The sequence below is a fragment of the Durio zibethinus genome, chromosome 16 (assembly GCF_047325235.1).
Source record: "Durio zibethinus cultivar Kanyao isolate XHJ-2024 chromosome 16, ASM4732523v1, whole genome shotgun sequence".
Taxonomy (NCBI): domain Eukaryota; kingdom Viridiplantae; phylum Streptophyta; class Magnoliopsida; order Malvales; family Malvaceae; genus Durio; species Durio zibethinus.
The window spans coordinates 22485410-22504248 of NC_143177.1; the positions used below are offsets into that span (position 1 = coordinate 22485410).

Sequence of the window (18839 nt, forward strand, 5' to 3'; positions counted from 1 at the left end):
ATAATAAATTTATAATCCATTAAATTTTTAATAATGATATACCAAATTGATAAATTTAAAATATTTTTAAAAAATCTTGAATCTAAAAATTAATTTTCAAAATTATGAATAATAAAAAATAAAAATGTTTCAGTGAAAATAAAATTTTGGATAAGTTTGCTCCTGTCAAAATTTATATATATGAAAGAGATCTCGACCAAAAAAATATGTATGAAACAGAGGAATTGAAAGCGAAATTCCTTTCAAAATTATACAAAATTAAAAATTATAAAAATTTATATTTAATATACTATTAGATTATAAAATATAAACCCTATATATTATTAATAAATAAATAAATATCATTTTATTAATAAAAATATTAAATTTTATAATAAAATATATAAAAATTAATATTTTAAAAAATTTATTTATGAGATGATATCATATAATTTATTTTATTAATAAAATAACATAATTTAATTTATTAAAATATATAAAATTTATATACGGACACACATCAAATATAAATCCAAATTATAAGTCCTCAATCTTTATCTGACAGAAATATAAGCATAATTCTCTATTCAATATATATATATATATATACATACATATAAGTATAATTCCAAGGCATTTCCACCTTCAATTTTGATTCTACAATGAGACATAATGCTTAAATCAGAAACTTTGCAGCAAAACCAAACTAAAAACTATTGCGTTATTATTCTAAAGAAACTATATATATTTTTTATTTTCGTTTTATTTTGAAGGATGATCCAGATGTATATAAATACCACCTTCTATTCCCTCCATCACACTCACTCTTCAGTCCTGCACCTCTCTCCCTCCCTGTAAATCTTTTACGGGGTGTGCGTAGTTTAAGCAGAGAGGGTGCGCAGGATAAAGTTTACCATCGTTCCAAAATGATGCTTAATAGTAAAATTTTATTTGTATCAGCTTTGTTTTGCATTGCTGTAGCAGGGGTTTTAGGCCAAGCTCCTAGTAATCCTCCTACATCCACGCCGGCGCCTCCAACTCCACCAGCTTCTACTCCGCCGATTACTCAACCACCGCCTACACCCACCGCCACTCCACCACCGGTTTCTACTCCTCCTCCTACTTCATCACCACCTCCAGTGACAGCTTCTCCTCCTCCAGTTTCAACTCCTCCACCTAGCTCTCCTCCTCCAGCAACTCCCCCACCCGTTAGCCCTCCTCCACAGGCTACGCCTCCACCAGCTTCTCCACCTCCTGCCACTCCGCCACCTGCTTCTCCCCCTCCTGCTACTCCTCCACCTGCATCACCCCCTCCAGCAACCCCACCACCAGCACCCTTGGCTTCTCCTCCAGCCACAGTCCCAGCTCCTGCACCTAGCAAAAAGAAAGCTAAGTCTCCAGCGCTATCACCCTCAACCTCGAGCCCGCCGGCTCCACCAACTGAGGCCCCTTCACCCAGCCTCGGTGCTTCTTCACCAGGCCCGGCCGGAACCGATGTGGTATATTTTATCTTTTTTCTATCATATCTCTTTAGTTTTTGTACTTATCAGTATCAGTTAGTATTAATTTGAGTTGATTCTAGTAGTACGTACACTTATCCAATCCGACAGTTTTACTCGTTTTCTTGTCTCGTCGTTGGCATGTAGTCTTGTGCACTTTTTTTTGCTTGTAATAGGAGGATCTAGCGATTGGGGTAAAATTAGGGAGTCCAAGCTCTAATCTCTGACCACCTTTAAAAGCATGGTCGAAAGGGTGGATGTAAATTTTTGTTAGATTTTCACGCTCTCTGAACTTGAAGCATCAATGCGAGACAGATCTGGCGGTTCCCAGTGTGTTTAAGAAACTAGTAAGCAGTTTTGAACAAAGCAGAACGTACCCCATTGGCGTCGTGACAGGTAGCAAAAGAACTGCTAAAAAGTGATTAAACTTGTACCTCTGGTTTGTGGGGGAACTCGAGGCACATAATCCTAAAGGCAAAGAGCTTGTTTAGTCCATAGCTGCACCAAGCTTTTCCAGTTTATTTCATTGGCCCGACCCGAGCTTGTCCCAGTATTAACCAGGCTATCTTAACTTTTAATGGACCATCCAATTATTTGGCCTTATTTTATATGCATGTAGCAATTACTACAATATTTCTTGGTGGATATTAGAGTAATTCTGGTATGTTTGAACTTTTGATTGCAGAGTGGAGTAGAGCAAATGTGGTCCGTACAAAATATGGCAGGGAGCTTGGTGTTCGGATGGACTCTCCTCAGTTTGATGTTTTAGACATGTCTCTGTTCGTGTCTTAGCTATGTTTCATTCCAGTGTTTCCATATACTATTGGCTCCTTGCAGTCTCTGTTGGGACTTTTTATTATGCTTATTTGAGCTTACATTACATTATATATATCATTCGGATGTATTCTTTGGGAGATTTTTTGAGGGGGGCTTTTTGTATTGGAGGGGGAGTTATTGTTTATTTTATATGGGATATATCGGTGGCGACCTCGTCGCGCGATTGATTTGTTTTTTAATAGCTTCGCACATTCATTAATTATTACAACTACAATTTTTTTTTTTTTTTACTAAAGAAATCATAATTTGGAGATAAGAAAAAATGATGGCATAGGTTGAAAATTTAAAAATTTTTCTGAATGTCAAAACATGAACTAAGTTAAGTTTCGGATTTTATCTATTTATTTATTTGTTGCATCATCAATTTATCAAGCGTCTTTTAGATGATTTGTTGTATACAAAGTGGAAAAACAAACAAGTCTTTGATAACTTATTTCTACTCATGCAAAGAGGAAATTGATTTCCCAACCAACTTAAAATTCAACTATTTTTCTTTACTATAGCTAGAAAAAGGTTCCGAAATGGAAGTGGTGGAGCATGTGGAAAATAAATTTTTGAGAATCATCATGATTTCAGCAAGAGTAATGGAGTTGGTTTGGTGGTTATAGTTAAAAAGTATTAGCTCCGCCATTGATGGGTTCCCTTTTTCCTTGGGAGATCTTAATTGAGTAGTTTGCCTTTTTACACATACTTAAAAGCTGGGGATGCTAATTATTTTTTGAACTAGTTAACATGTCATTGGAATTGTTATTTAAAAGTTGCGAATTTAAAAAAATTTAAACTCGTAATGCCTTTTTCAATCAAATATGCAGTGAGGTAAAAATGTGTAAGGGTGGATTAAGAGATTCATCGGAGTAGTACAGTATTTCATTCATCTTGGAGAGTTAACGTGATTACTTTCTCGGCCTAACATGGATGGATGGATGGGCATTGTTGGCAAAGGACAAGGTGACGATGCTGGCTTGCTTTGTAGTCTATTAAATTGAATAAATATTATTCGTTCCAACACTTTTACCTTATTTAATTTAACAATAATTTTTTAAGTTGACTTTAATATTTTATTTATGAATTTGATGAGTTGTCCATGAATTAACAAATTCTAAATTTAAATTTATTCAATAAGTATATATTAGAATAAATATTTGAAACAAAAATGATAGTACAAATAACATGATCCGTGAATTAAATAAAATTGGGGAAACTAAAAGGTTGGAATTCTCAAAGGAAAGATGACGGTGCGGCAATGAAAGAATAGTGGAGTTGGGGCTGACATACCTGAAATGAGATTTCTGTTCCTATCAGATTCTACTGAATCTGGTAATTCTTATATTATAATATAAAATATTAATAATTTATATATTTTATATTGTGTTTTACATAAAAAAAAATTATTCAAAAAATGCTGGCTAAGTGAAACAACCACTTCTAGATGGAAAATGTTAACGGTAAGTCTCTCACAACGAGTGTCATTTTCAAGTTTCAAACCCCACGCTTTGACAGGTAAAGCTCGCTTGGGGCAAACATTCTACCTTTAGGCCAACGCCAACACCTTGTTGATAAATTATATATTATAATTTGTATTCATATAAAAATATAAAATATATATTTTTTAATTTTATTAAATTTATATATAATTTTTATTAAAATTTTAAATTATATTAATTTTATATTTTTTAAATCATTTTTATTTCATATTATTGTATCATATTTTATATTAAAAATCTCTATTACATTATAGTATTAGGTCACTGCTCACCCACAAATCAAAAGTATTCTTCAATGGTGAAGGCTATTACACATACTAAGCATGTTTTATTCAAGGCTCGAAATCATCTAGATAACTGCATTTATTTTAATTATTAGTGCATGATTTCCTACTTAAAAATATAGGATTCGTTCTGATCCTTCTTTCTCCAATCATAAAGAAAAAATTGGAGGCACGTGACATGATCATAAATGATAGACACAGATTCGGTATTTTTATCAAAAAATTCGTAGGTTGAATGAATTAATCAAGCTCTCGGCTTTTTTTTTTTTTTTCTCGAATTTAAATGATGTAATATGAACAATGAATTAACACTTCTTCCTCGTTGCAAATAGTTTAGCAAGCTCACTTTTTTCTTTATACACTTACAAAAAAATTTAATGTTACCATCAGTAGAGATTGTAAATTTCAACAAGGTCCAGGCTAAATAGTAATCAAGGTATTGGGTCCGGGCTGAAGCCATTTCAAATGGCTGGGGCTTTTCTTTGTTATTTTCTGGCTCAAACAAGTAATTGAAAACTTTGTAAGAGACCGAAGCATGAATTTTGGGGCCTTCTTAGCCCATTGGGAATTGATGTAAAGAAAAAGAGAACGAAGAGTTAAAATGTTTTCCAAAACTAAACCCACCAAGGCTATTCTTTCATCTTTCCATGGATGTTTTTATTTACTTAATTTTATAACATTTACTCAGATTTTTTCAAATTTTGTCACCAATTTTTTCTTCTTCTACTTTGAAACTTTTAAAAGTAATTGACACAAAGCGAACCTTTGTTTTATATAAAGAAAATAGCTTTATGAAATTTAAAAAAAAATTTACAAATCCTGGATTTTGAACCACATACATGTAACAAGGTATGAAAATTGTTTATATTAATAAATTAAAATTCGAAAACCATTCATACTGCGAAACTACAATATTTCTAGAATGGAAAAAAGGGTCCCATTAAACCATTTTTTAGAAAAGAAAAAAAAAGAATAATTAATTTGAATCAATCATGGTGTCTCCCAAAAAATAATGAATCTGCCAACTAGATTGGCATCTGGCCCAAAGCCCCTCGTATTGTCCATTTTAATCCTTTTCTCCAATAAATCAGTAACAGAGAATTAACTTCGCCATTCCCCCATTGAAGCAATGAATGTTAGATTGACAGTATGAGAGAGGTGCAATTACTTGCATCTAAAAAACCGATAGCATTGTCCTCATTTTTATGACGACGTAGAGATTTTGGTTTCGAACCAAAACCTGTTTCCTTTCTCATCGATTATGCCATCCTATGAAAAAAAAATGTATCATGTTGAAGACAAAAATACACAAGCAGACGCAAACACGCACGTACGCATACACACGGGAGAACAGAGTTCTCCATTCTAGACTGAGATACTCTTTTGCTTGTGGCATGGGCAGTAGTACAAAGCCTTAGCAGGCTATATTAGAAACATCAAACATAAATGTGTGAAAACTATTTTTCTAGGGCAATGCTCCATTGATCCACCACTGCTATCAATGTGGGTTATTCACTGTCATAAATATGTATCCATGCTTTGGATTTGCTCACAGAGGTGGGGTGTAAACTTCCTTTGCCGACACTTTTTCCTGCATGAATTTTCTCAAAGTTTTTTTGCCACCCTCAAAGTTATAAATTTGACATTAAATACTTCATTGCATATTACATTATCCCACATGTATTTTTGAAGTGCTCAACAATGTCAAGCAATTTAACAACACTCCCTAAAATACTGCTGCTGCTTCTTATGAAGGATTATGAAAAAAAAAATTTGTAAGATGGACAAATGAGGGAATCAAAAAGTCAAAAGGAAATATCTTAGAAATTGAAGGTTTTCGTTTTTCCCATGTGATTTTTAATATTCAAAGAGTTGAAATATTTAGTTTAGATTCTATTCTTTGAGAATATATCCTGGTTAATGCTTATTCCCACCCCAAATAAAAACAAAATTCCCTTACCTTACATCTCAATGAATGTGTTAGATAAGTCCTTTTTGCAGTAAAATTAATTACGATAAAATTAAAAATAATGGTATAAATTAATATGATAATCCAATGATGAAATTTAAATTAGTTGCCATAAATTAAAATTAGTAATGAGATGAATTATGTTAGAAAAAAAATTAAGATAAAAGTAAAGTGAATGCTACAATAGGAGAAAATTTATGAAATGAAAAGCTTCAAATCAACTTAAAATTTGAACCAAATCATAAAATTAGTTTCATTTACGTTCCAAGACAATCGCAAATAATTTATGTTCTATTTAGATGGTGGTTGAAATTTTTTTCTTATCAAATCATCACGTTGTTTTGGGACCAGAATTATCCAAACGAAGCCTTACTTATAGGCTGTTGCAACTAACTTGTCGAATGGTCCAAATCAATTAGCTAATTAATGTTCACATTCTTAATAATGGAATACTATGCAAAGAGTAAAACATTTGTGTTTAACGGGATGATTGTAGCCTGAAAATAGACGCAATTAAGAGGATGGCAAGTTTGGTGCAGCGGCCTCCTTCAGGAGAGCTGTTAATTTGCTCTGACGGGGGTAAATTGGAGACCAAATGGCAATTCCTTGATTTTTTTTGGGTCTTCTGTCGTTTTACTACCAAAGAGTTTCTAGCCATTCGATGAATTGAGGATGATGATATAGTGAATAGTGGAGTGAATAAGACATTTTTGGTATATTTATCTCCAAATTTACAATTTTACATTGCCTTTGTACTCTTGTATCTTTAGCCTTACTTTCAAGAAGAGAAATCATTTAATTATTATGAAAAGTATTTTGAAAGAACAAAATTTTAAATTGAGAAATGTCCTCTTAAAATCTTAAAACATCTTTCACAAATTATTATTATTATTATTATTAATAAAAAATAATAACTTTAAAATTTATTCAGATATCATATGAGATAGGATAAAAATATTAATTTTACCTATATCTAATGAAGAACCCAATTTTTTACTTGAATAAGAATGTGAATGAGTATTAAATTATAGATATGAGGATATGAATTGGTATAATTTTAAATTTTTATTAGGCATAAAGATAGAAACGAATAATATAACATTTATCTCATATTTATATCTTACATATATATATTTAGTTAATAAAATTTTTACTAAATAATATAAATTATTATTTTAAATTAATTAAAAAATATACATATATATGAATATATATTTGTAAAAAATATTCTAAATATATAAAATTAAATTAAAAATTAAATTAAAATTTTTTATATTTTTTAAAGTTATAGATACTAAAATTATCTATACTCATTAAATATTTACGAAAATAAGATGAAAATAAATTTAAAATAATCATTAAATATGAATATAAGGATGAATATAATATATAAATTTAAAAATAAGATGAAAATGCTCACTTTTCCTCTATCATATTCATTGACATCCAACCAAATAATTTTAGGAAATGTGACTTGCACTCAAAAAGAAGACGTTAGGGTTGTTGGGATTGCACTATCACGAGTTTGTGTTGCAGTAAATTGCTGAACCTTAATCTATGCAAATTGGATGTGAATTGATGAAATCTCTTAATGATTTTTATTGCTATGGTTTGGTTTCTTCATTTATGCACTAATTCGACTATTAAATCTCGACCGAAGGAAGGAGCCTCATTAAAATATTCATAAATATATAGGCATTTCTCGCTCCCCGAAATAATGCAAAGCACTCATCAATGAGAATTTGACCTTTCAGAAACATAATCATGAGGTGGAACCTTCCCTCCCAATAGAAAAACCTAAACATTAAAATGAGATAAACGGCACCTAAAGTAGTGTAAAGATGCCGAAGACTGAAAGATATTGTCTGCAAAAGCAGGTAAAAATAACTTGGTAAAACAGTAGGATGAGGAAATCACATGGGCTTGGGGACTGTCACCTTGGGTCAAGTTGTAACTTTTAATGATATTTTCGTGCACAAGATTTGCTTTAAAACAATGTAAACTCCACTTCCAACCTAACCCCAACATTAGCCTTTGCTGATGACTTTGAGTTCAACGGTCAAAGAAGGGGCCTTACCTTCAAAATTTTTTCAAGTTATGGAGGCCCTACCAGGAACAGGGGACACGGTCAAGGAAAAAAGGTTGCAAAACGCAAAGGCAGGTACCTAATGGAGCTGAACTTTCAAAGGCAACCCTAGATGCTGTCAAGCACCCAAATAAAGGAAGTTCACACACATGGAGATGGGTGGATTAGAGCTGGATATGGCGGAATTTAGAAAGCTAAGACAGTGCTTGATACCCCACACCACGAAGAAAATTGTAGACTAGAGATGCTCGTGTCAAGTTTTAAAACATTGAATATTCATAACGCTAAGAGCAGATTAAATTAATAGTATAATAATAATAATAATAATCTTGGCCATTCAGGATTCCAAAAGAATGAAGTTTCATCGCTTCATTCAAAGCTGAGAGTAGTACAATACAAGAAGGGAAGATGAAGGAAATGCACGGATCTCTATATTCATCATGAGCATTAAATAATTGATGAATATCAATCATGTTTTCTGTTTACATTTTGCTTTCAGCAGCACTGCACAAATGCAACCACACACCCACCCAGAACTCATGGTCATTAACACATTTCGTTACAGCAGGTAAGCAAAAAAGTTGGTTCCATCTGATCTGATTTACCACACCTTTTATCAAGCATATCCAGCAAAATCTCTTTTCCTTCCCAAACTCCAAAACATCTTCTATGTCAAACAATCACACATGGAATCACAAATCCAGAAACAGTAAAATTAAGAATTAGACATTACTGTCAAACGCATGCTGATCAGCAGCAGTATCCTTTATACTGCCACATTATATTCATGAACATTGGAGTTAGTAAAACTATGAAAGGTTAAGGGGACAGCTTCACCACCTGTCATCAAGCAAGGAAGTCAACCACCATTAGCTCTATCCATAACTGGAAAACTGAGCTCCAACTCCACAGTTCGATTCTGCATTTAGAGTATAAAAATTCATATAGGTTCGATGGAAGTTCGAACCTGCGAAAGATTATGCTCTATTAACATATTAATAGAGGAATAAACAAAGTACAAAAAATGACTTCCACCTTGTAACTTCTAGTGGGTTAGCCAACTGCACTAGCTACCAATATGAACAATTGCCAAGATGTGATTCTACACTTCCTCATACTTCCATCCTCCAAATCATGCTGTCAGCACCACCATCCTCCGCTTTTTCTAGGGCAGCAACTTTAGCACGATGTGCTGCTAAAGCAATTGCACTCTTTCCCCTTTCATCCTGAGGGAGTTCACAGGTTTCACTGATGGATCCAGATCTCAAATCACCAGGAGGGATAAAACAATCAACAGCAAGGCCTGGTATGTTAAAGGCAACCTCTTCAATCGTCCAAGCTTCTTCCATCTTTGTTTTTGTATGGCTCATTGCAACTTCCCCAAACCTGAAAAGTGTAACAACAGAATGCCCAGAATGTGCTATCATGATACCTTCAACAGGCCGGTAATCTTCAAGAAATGAATTGATTGTGGTTTCCCAATAAACAGCATCACCACCATTAGATTGGATGCGAGTCAGATGCGAATCTTCTATGTGAACAAGAAGTCCAGTCTTCTGACTAAAGTAGCCAAATAAAACATGCCTAATGATCTCTGCAGGGCCTTCACTCCTTGCCTTCAGTGTCCGAGGATCAGTACAAAGCTTGAGGATGAAGCAATCCTCACCATTAATCTTTTTCTCTCCTATGCATCTTGCATCAGCAAACATACTAGCTGTTGTTCTTGGATCAAGACCCTGAAGCAGGAATAATAAACCCAAAAGAGAATATCAGAAAACTAAGAAAACTATAAATGAATAGCCAATGTTCAGTAGTTGAATAAGCAGGGGAAACCTTACCTGAAGTGCACGACGCAAGGGTCTAACAGGCCCCTTTGCTGTGTGTGCACCGAGCCAAGGTGTGTGCCTCCAAACAAGCTTCCCATTACAGCCAGCATGAACCTTGCTACCCCCAACCGCAAGTTCAATATACCACATATCTGGATTCATTTGCCAGAGTACAAACCCACCAGACTCAGCACATCTAGAGCCATTGCGGTTCTTAAGAGTCCTCGTCACAGTTTCGTGTTCAGAAGCTACCATTTTGAGTTTTCCCATTGCATATGCATTCCGAATGGAGTTTTGCAGCTTCTGCCCACCAGAAGCAGCTGTATACTGCTGCAATATGTACTGAGCAGAGGAAGTTTCCTGCACCAAACCGCAATGAAAGGGAAAAAAAGAAAAGATAACAGGTATCAATACTACGTAACAACATTTTACCACTAGAATACAGCATCAAATGAGAAACTTCACCCACATTTATTTTTATATCTGTTGTTGCACAAACAAAACACTCTTAAAATCCTTACAGCCACTAACACCCGGTTTCTACTTTGAGTTCTAACTACATTTTTTTTTTAATTGTCCTAAAAGTAATACTAGTATCTATTTGGAACACAAGAAAAGTCTACTATATTTCTACATGGATTTTTCCTTAAGTTTCTTGCTAACCAAACAGTTGGAATCAAACTCCTTGCCTTCAGTTTCTTGCAAACCAAACTCTCACTTTGTGCTCACTAGGAACCAGTCAAACCATCACCACCAAAAAACAACACCCCAGAAGTTCTTTTTTTTTTCTTTTCTCAAGGAAACGAAGTACCACAAGTTAAATAAGTAAAAGGAGAGAATGGAAAGGGGGACTAACAATGGGAGTATCCTTGATGCTCAAGTGAGGCAAAGGGTCAGTAGAGCTAACATGAAGTGGAGCCAAAGGCGCACCCATGACCCCAAGCAACAGCCTTAGATCAGACCTTCTGTAACTCATCGAAGAGACCGATGGGGTCCTAGATAACTGTCCTTTAACCCATTGTCCCAGCCCCGACCCAACCCGCTTCGAATCCCCGACTTCGCCTCCGTCAGGATCGGGACCTTCCATGAGTGGTGCTAACGCTTCCCCGACAAGCCTTAGACTTCCGGATCTCCCGATCAAGGACTCCGGTTGCGCCATGTAAGCGCCTCCATAGTTGTTGTGGTTGTTTTTCTTTCTCCGCAACAGACTGGCCATTGGTGAAGGGGCTCTAGCAGGGCTGTTGTTCCGCGAGCGGGAAGGTGAAAGCCCACGAAGTACTTCTTCTTTGAGAGCTGAGAAGAAACCTTGCTTTTTCTCCATTTCTGGTCTAGTTTTTCTTCTTAAAAAAAAAAATAGAAAGTTTCCTTCGTTGGAGATGAAGAAAGAAACAATGAGAGGAGAAAAGGGTGGGATTGAGGGGAAGTTTTAGAGAGGATAAAGAGAACGGTGAAGTTGCTTCATGGAGAGAGTGGGAACCGGAGAACAGAGCAGCAGTGGAAAAACCGTTCTTTTGTTTTTTTTTTGAGAGAGAGAGAAAGAGAACGTAAGGAATTTCCGGAGAGCGAAGTACGTTTTCTTGCTTTCCTGTTGTTATAATCCCATGATTTCAGAGAGTACCAAAAATAAATAAATAAATAAATATAAAAAAACCAAGAAAAGAATGCGATCTCGCTGGGGCTGGGGCTGGGACTCATTTCCTTTGCCCTTTTTGAATGATGTTTGCAATCTGAGATACTTATTTTATTCTTATCGAATAAGAAATCAATTTTAATTTTTGGGTATAGAATAAAAAACCAATTTTATCATTTTAAATTTATTAATTTTTAAAAATATACTTTTTATATCATTTATGTTTTCAAAATTTTACTTTTAAAATACTTTCATAAAAATAAAAATCTTATATCCATTAAAAATTTTAACTTTAAAATATTTTTATAAAAATAAAAATCTTAGTTAATATAAAAAAATTCCTTTGGCTTTTTATTATTTATTTGTCATTGAATTTGACTACATTTAACTTTTGAATGTATAGCGATGATTAGGACCCTTGTTACCTAATAATTAAGTAATTAAAGCATGTTTTAGAAATTTTTTTTTTTTACTACCAATTTGTTTATAATAATTATTATAAATTATTTTATAAAAAAATATTTTCCACCACGCCACGTCACGGCGGAATCCAACTTTGGCATGGCACTGCCAGCATATATTAAGCAGAAAAAGAAGGCGCATCTAAACTGAAATATTTTATTATTAAATAACAATATATTTTATTTAATTTTAATTTAAAATATAATATTAATATAAAAAGATTTACTAAATATTTTAATAATAAATTTAAATTAAATGAATCTAGATGAACAATTCTAATTCATCAATTAATGCATTCATTTTTTTAATAAAAAAAATTAATTCAAATTCTCCGAAAAATGTTAGATGCTTGTAATTCACTTGGATCGGCCCAAATGAAAATTTGTCCGCCTTGTCCACAAAAGGAGAAGCAAGGGCATAGACCGTAGTCAAGATGGGGACTCGGGGGTGTGGCATTTTTGCTAATTCAGGCACTTATAATTCATAATTTTCTCTGATTTTGCACTTGGGGACAGATTGGCTTGTCTTTTTCGCTAGAATTAAACAAAGAAGGACAAAAGCAAGTCGCTTGTCGTCGTACGTTGTTTGGTTAAACACATAAGAATACATCTCACATTTCAATATCTCCATCATGAGATTGACTGTATTGGCCTCATCACATGTGACCTAAAGATATATGCTTTATATTTTCGGTTTTTAATTGTTGTATGAAAATTTATCAAATATTTTATTATTGAAATTTTTTTATTTTATAAGAGGATTTAACAAGATGAAACATGTCTTTCAATATAAATTTAAAAAATAAAACATATTAATCTTATTTATAAAATTAAAATTTTCTTTAATAATACATCAAATATTATATATATTTGTAAAATGGCAATGTTGTGATTTTTTAATGTTGTCCCCATGAGTCCCTCATCATCCATGCAATAAATATCTTAATCCATATATAGATACATCTTAACTATTCTTAAGTTTTCAATGTTGCCATCATACCATCAATTTTTTCATAAATAATTCTCAATATGTTAATTCTTTAATTTTAACCGTTTCCACATATATGAAGCTTAAAATTTTATATTGGAATCTTGAAATAATAATAATAATAATAATAAGACAAATAACTACTATTACTATTACTACATATTATTATTATTATTATATAAATTTTTTATACATTAATAATAGAGTTTTTAAATTTTTTGAATTAAATATTTCAAAAAAATTATAAATTAAATTAAAAAGTTAATACGGAGCCTGTTAAAGTATACTTGTATGAAAATTAATAATTTTTTATAATAATTAAACTAACATTTAATTATATAACATTCTAATTTTGATTATAAAATTCAAAAATTTCATTGTTCATTATTTTATAATTAGAAAGCAAAACAATCTCTGCAAAAATTATTGGACTTATGAGCCATGTTCTTTATTTATGAAATAGTAAATTACATAAATATATTTTGAGATTTAATACGATTTGAGTTTGTTTTTTAAGATTTAAAAAGTAACACTTAATCACATTGGATTATGTATCCGTGACATTCCATTAGTTTTCTTTAACATTGTCAACGCTTAATCAATAAATTTTAGCTATTTTTCCAAATTTTTTTGTTTGTCATTTTTCATGTTCCAACTTTTCAAAAAAAAATTGGGTTGGAAGCATGAATTCTTCACAATCTTTAGCAAGTGGGGGATCAAATGATAGAAAAATATGTTATTATGGTGTAAAATCACCTGTAAGAACATTTGGAACAAGGAACAATATGTGAAAATTTTATGGGTGTGACAAATTTGATGTGAAATGTACTTCATTTAATCTTGAAATAGCTTGTAGTATAATTGAAATAACGTATTTAATTTTACATTTCTTTCTTGTTAGGGAAATCGAAAATGTGATTTTTTTTCAATGGATAGATGAAATGTCATGTGATTTATACAAAAAAGAGATAGTTAAATTAGAAGAAGCAATCAAGAAAATAGAATATAAGATTTTCATGTCAAATTAAAGAAGCAAGAATTATTTGAAGAATTGATTTTAGTTTTAGCAACAAAAGATGAGTTTGCAAGAAAAATTAGTTGAAGTAGAAAAAACATAGCTGAAATTAAAAGAAGAACTTGCTAATACTCAGACTAGAGAAAAAATGAACGTTTTTAATTTGTTTAAGTGTTTCGATTTTGTTAATTTTTGTAGACACCATTTTAATATTATTATTTTTCTTTTTTTTCTTTTTTTTTTCTCTTTTCCTTTTCTTTTTCCTTTTTTTTCTAACAGCGGCTCTAACAGTCGCCTGCAAGTTGCCAGAGACTCTGGCAACCACCGGCAGCCATTTTGACAGTCGGTGGCTACCCTAATCGTAAGCGATCACAATCTCAGACTTTGGGATTTTGATCTTCCTTTTGCTTTATAAATAGAGCTGCAAAAACACCATCGATGAAAGGACTTTGTAAAAAAATATATTTTCTTTCTGCAAAAAAAAAAAACACACAGTCCTCCCGATAGGGAGGAACCATCAGCACCAAGTCCCTGCAACAAAAAAACAAAAAATTAGTTTTGGTTTATAAAAAAAAAAGAGGAAAGAGAAGGCAAACCAAACTTTAAGTCTCGATCTACGTTGATCGATGCTGTTCCTGATGAAAAAGAGATCGGATCCAGAAAGAACGAGTCGAGGATAATATTTTGGTATATTTTAATATTCTTCAACGTCGACGATAATGGTTGATAGAAAACGATCGACGGTCAACACGGCGGCTAACGATCGATCAACTGGTCTAGAAAGAGAAGCTCTCTGAATGGGGGAAAGGTAAAGAGAGAGAAAGAAGAAGAAAAAATAGAAAGAAAAAAAAATTGGCTTTTATAAAAGTTTGAAAACTAAAATGACATTATTTCATTAAAGGATCAAACGACATCGTTTTGACCTAGCAGGATCAGCGCGTCAACCCGCGACCCGATCCGAAGTCAGCTCACCCAACTCAGAGACTCACTTTCTTTTTTCACCCGTGATCGGTCCACCTAAACTGGATCAGATCAAACTAGATCAATATTGAACCGTCAAACCAATCAGACCGGATCGAGCCATCGAACGGGCTCAGACCCGGGTTAATCGCACCATTGACCGATCCGGTTCAAGTAAAAAAAATTTTTTAAAATTTTTTTAAAAAATTTTATTTTTGTTATTTTAAATTTTATTATTAATATTTAAGCATATTAAAATATATTTAAATTCGCTAGAATAAATGTTTGTTGTTTTATAATAATAATTAATAAAAACAAGTAATGAATTATATAGAAAAAATTTGTGATAATTTTGTTATTTTATTAAAATAAACTTTATAATAATAATAAAATAATAAATAATGTAAGAAAAAAAAAATTTTTATCCGATGATGAGATTCAAAGGTACTCCGAGTAGCGATACTTACGAAATCTCTAGGAAAAAAGTTTTTTTTAAATACTACCAGTATATTTGAGTATTTATAAAAAAAATTTGATACAATAAAAATTTTCTTTTCATAAAAACTAATAAACAAAAATTAACTAATAAATTAAAAATAAGGTAACAAAAAAATGAGAAAAAAAATTTTTATCCAATGACGGGATTCTAAGAGTATTTCGAGTAAAGATACTTTAAGAAATCCCTAGGTGAGAAGATTTTTAAAATATTATCAGTGTATTGAAATATTTATAGAAAATCTTCAACATAATAAAAATTCATCTTTTCTTCAAAAATTTAAATAAATAATAATAAAAATCAATAATAAAATGTGTGCATTAACATATTAGTATTTTTGCATTGCATGCACAACATGATTTTTACCAAAAATAACTCTGAATCTCCGAGGATGAGATTTTAAGGTATTCCGAGAAACGATGCCTAAGAAATCTCTATGTGAGAAAATGTTTTTTTAATGTTACCAATGTACTGAAACATTTTAAGAATTATTTCGATAAAAAAGTTCTAATTTATTTTTCTCGAATAAAATTTGAACACTAAATAAGAAAAAATCAAATAACAAAAAATTTCAACAAACAAAGAAAATCAAGAAAATTATTTTTCAAACACTGAAAATAAGACTATTTTTATTAAAATCAATGGATAACACATAGTTAAGTGGTACCATTTTTAAACAAGCGATGTAGAGGTGCTAATCCTTCCCCACACGTAACCGACTCCTGAATCCATATTGTTTTATCTTTTAATAAATTTTAATTAATTTTAAAAATTATTAAACGAATAAATTTTAATAGGTGGCCAATCGCACCTAACTAAAAAAGATTGGTGATGACTCCATTTTTTTTTTTTAATTCGTCGAGCGGACACAAAACTGTTACGACAGCTTGGTGACTCCACTAGGATGCCATTTGTTTTTGAGAGTAAGGCCAAAATTAACTACGTGTTATCCTCAAATTTTGATTTAAATAGTCTTAATCGATATTTAATTTTTAATTCCTAGATTCTTTTCACTTTCAATTAAAAAAAAAACTAAATAAGTAAAAAAAAAAACCCAAAAACAAAAAGGAAAATTTTCATACACATTTTTTTTATTTTTATTTTCGTATGTATTATTCTCAATAAATTAGGAAACATATACACACATAATGACATGATGCATCTCATACATAAGTTCTATACCCGGGCTCCATCTCTTATGAGAGGAAGTAAAGTACATATGCTCTCGTTAGATAATAACCTTCGTAATAGCAAACGAAATACTTTCATTCAAATTAAACCCTTTTTGTTTGTAGCCTGTAATGGGTGAAGATCGGGACACCTTACTAACCCAATATGGACGATAATAAGAAATAATTTGAGAACCTTTAAATGCATGTCAACCTGAACCAAGCATGTAATAAGTTGTAAGAAGCTAACCTTAGGTAGAGCCATGCCTACCTTCTTGTAGAAAATACCTAAGTCTAAAACATGTAAGAATAAAAGTTGTGTGTAAGAAAAAACATAAACAAAATAAACAAAAAAATCTCAAAATTTTTTTCCAATCTCAAACCATATCCTCACACTAACTCAATTTTATTTTCCTTTCTTTTTCCTTTTTACATAAATCATATCATACAATTCTACATCGAGGTATTTGTTCTAGGGCATTTTTCTCTTGAGAAGTTCTTCATAGATCCCATAGAATTATAGATTTGCTCAAATCTCATGTAACAAAAGTTGTATGAATCAATGAAAGTTTCTAGTGCTAGAATTTATCCAAAAGCAAATATCTCCCACTTGCATTCATGCATCATAAGCGCCATTTTTTTCAAAAAATTAAAAATCAAACAAATAAAATTTTCAACGTATGGCATTCTAATTTTAAAAATTTATGATAATAAAAGTTCAAAACAGCTCACCCACAAAAAATTTTAACTCAACCAACCTGCCATTCATACAACACCAGAGCTCGAACAAGAATCATAGAACAATAACAAGCTAGTCGATTTGAGAGGATGGAGAAGGCTCAAGAAGAACTAAAAGAGGATATTGATAAGATAATAGACATGTTCAAGAAGCTTGATAAAGGAAAAATGGTGGAAGGAAATTTCAGCTTTCAAGAGCAATTGTCGGACATGGTGGATCCTATTTACCCTTTAGGGTTTGAGCTTCGACTAACCCTATCTTCTCAAGGAACCAAAGTGTAAATTTTTACTTTCGAAGGATATTCCAATCTTTATTCAGGAATAACATTCACACCTGTTCCAGGATAATTTCAAAATTTTATCAATCTTATTATGATGAAAAAATCACCCGAGCTAATCTTGGTTCCTAATTTGGATGATCCTAAAAAGAAAAAAAAGACAGGGATAAAGATACCTAAAAAATAAAAGATACCATTGCCCGATAGAAGATAAAGTTATTGGAAAAAAGGCTTAGGGTCGTAGAAAGAATGAATTTTTATGGTTCAATGGATGCAATTGACCTTTGTTTGGTCCTAGATATGGTCATTTCATTGAAATTTAAAGTCCTTAAATTTGAAAAATATGATGGCACAAAATATTCAATGACTCATATCACTGTGTATTGTCACAAGATTATGGTACATGCTCGTGAAGAGAAGCTATTGATGCATGTATTTTAGGACAGCCTTACAGAATCTGCAGCCAAATGGTATGTTTAACTAGATAGGACTTGTATTCATTCCTGGTAAGAGCTCACAAGGGAATTCTTTGCATAATATCGATACGTCATGGATCTAACTCCAGATCGTTTGTTTCTACAGAACATTAAAAAAAAAGTAACAAAGAGCTTCAAAAAGTATGCACAGAGATAGAAAGATATGGCTACACAAGTACAATATTTCTTCACTGAGAAAGAGATAACTGTCTTATTTGTGAACATTCTGAAAGTACTGTACTATGAGAGATTGATAGGTAATGCAACCAAAAACTTTACAGACATGATGATATCTGGTGAGATTATTAAAAATGTCATAAAAAATGGTAAGCTCAATGTAAAAGAGACAAGCGAAGCAAAGAAAGGTGAAGCCCTCAAAAAGAAAGAAAATGAAACCCAAGCAGTGAACTATGTGAGGCAACAATTTGAAAGTTTCACCCCATACCCTACACCAATGTACCAAACCCATTACCCTTCCATAAACAATGTTACATTCATCCTTTATCTTTATCAACCGTATCAGCCACTACAATAATAAACTTATCCATCCTATTGTCAACCATCTTTTCAGACAACCAACTATTTGTACAATCATCCCGCTATACCTACCAAATTAAAACGAAGATCTAATCCAAGTAATGGTTCAAGAGCCCTAAAAAATACT

At 32.1% G+C, this 18839-nt stretch overlaps 2 protein-coding genes across 3 annotated transcripts; one reads left to right on the top strand and one right to left on the bottom strand.

Annotated features, from left to right (window-relative positions):
• Positions 1-784: 784 nt before the first annotated feature.
• On the top strand, positions 785-2494 carry LOC111298691 (uncharacterized). Its single transcript, XM_022893417.2, has 2 exons — positions 785-1478; positions 2164-2494. Exons 1-2 carry the CDS (start codon positions 906-908, stop codon positions 2245-2247), a joined length of 657 nt encoding a protein of 218 aa, XP_022749152.2. The 5' UTR covers positions 785-905; the 3' UTR covers positions 2248-2494.
• A 5958-nt stretch (positions 2495-8452) lies between these two features.
• Positions 8453-11533, bottom strand: LOC111298692 (uncharacterized). Of its 2 annotated transcripts, XR_016328736.1 has the most exons (4): positions 10821-11528; positions 9977-10324; positions 9174-9874; positions 8484-9057 (listed from the first exon to the last, which is right to left on the bottom strand). XR_016328736.1 is itself a non-coding variant. In XM_022893418.2 (3 exons), the coding sequence occupies exons 1-3, from the start codon at positions 11283-11285 to the stop codon at positions 9251-9253; spliced, it is 1437 nt and encodes a 478-aa protein (XP_022749153.1). In that variant the 5' UTR covers positions 11286-11533; the 3' UTR covers positions 8453-9250. The 2 variants fall into 2 exon arrangements, 1 of the variants encoding a protein (XP_022749153.1); XM_022893418.2 differs by having other exon boundaries at positions 8453-9874; positions 10821-11533.
• Positions 11534-18839: the final 7306 nt, after the last annotated feature.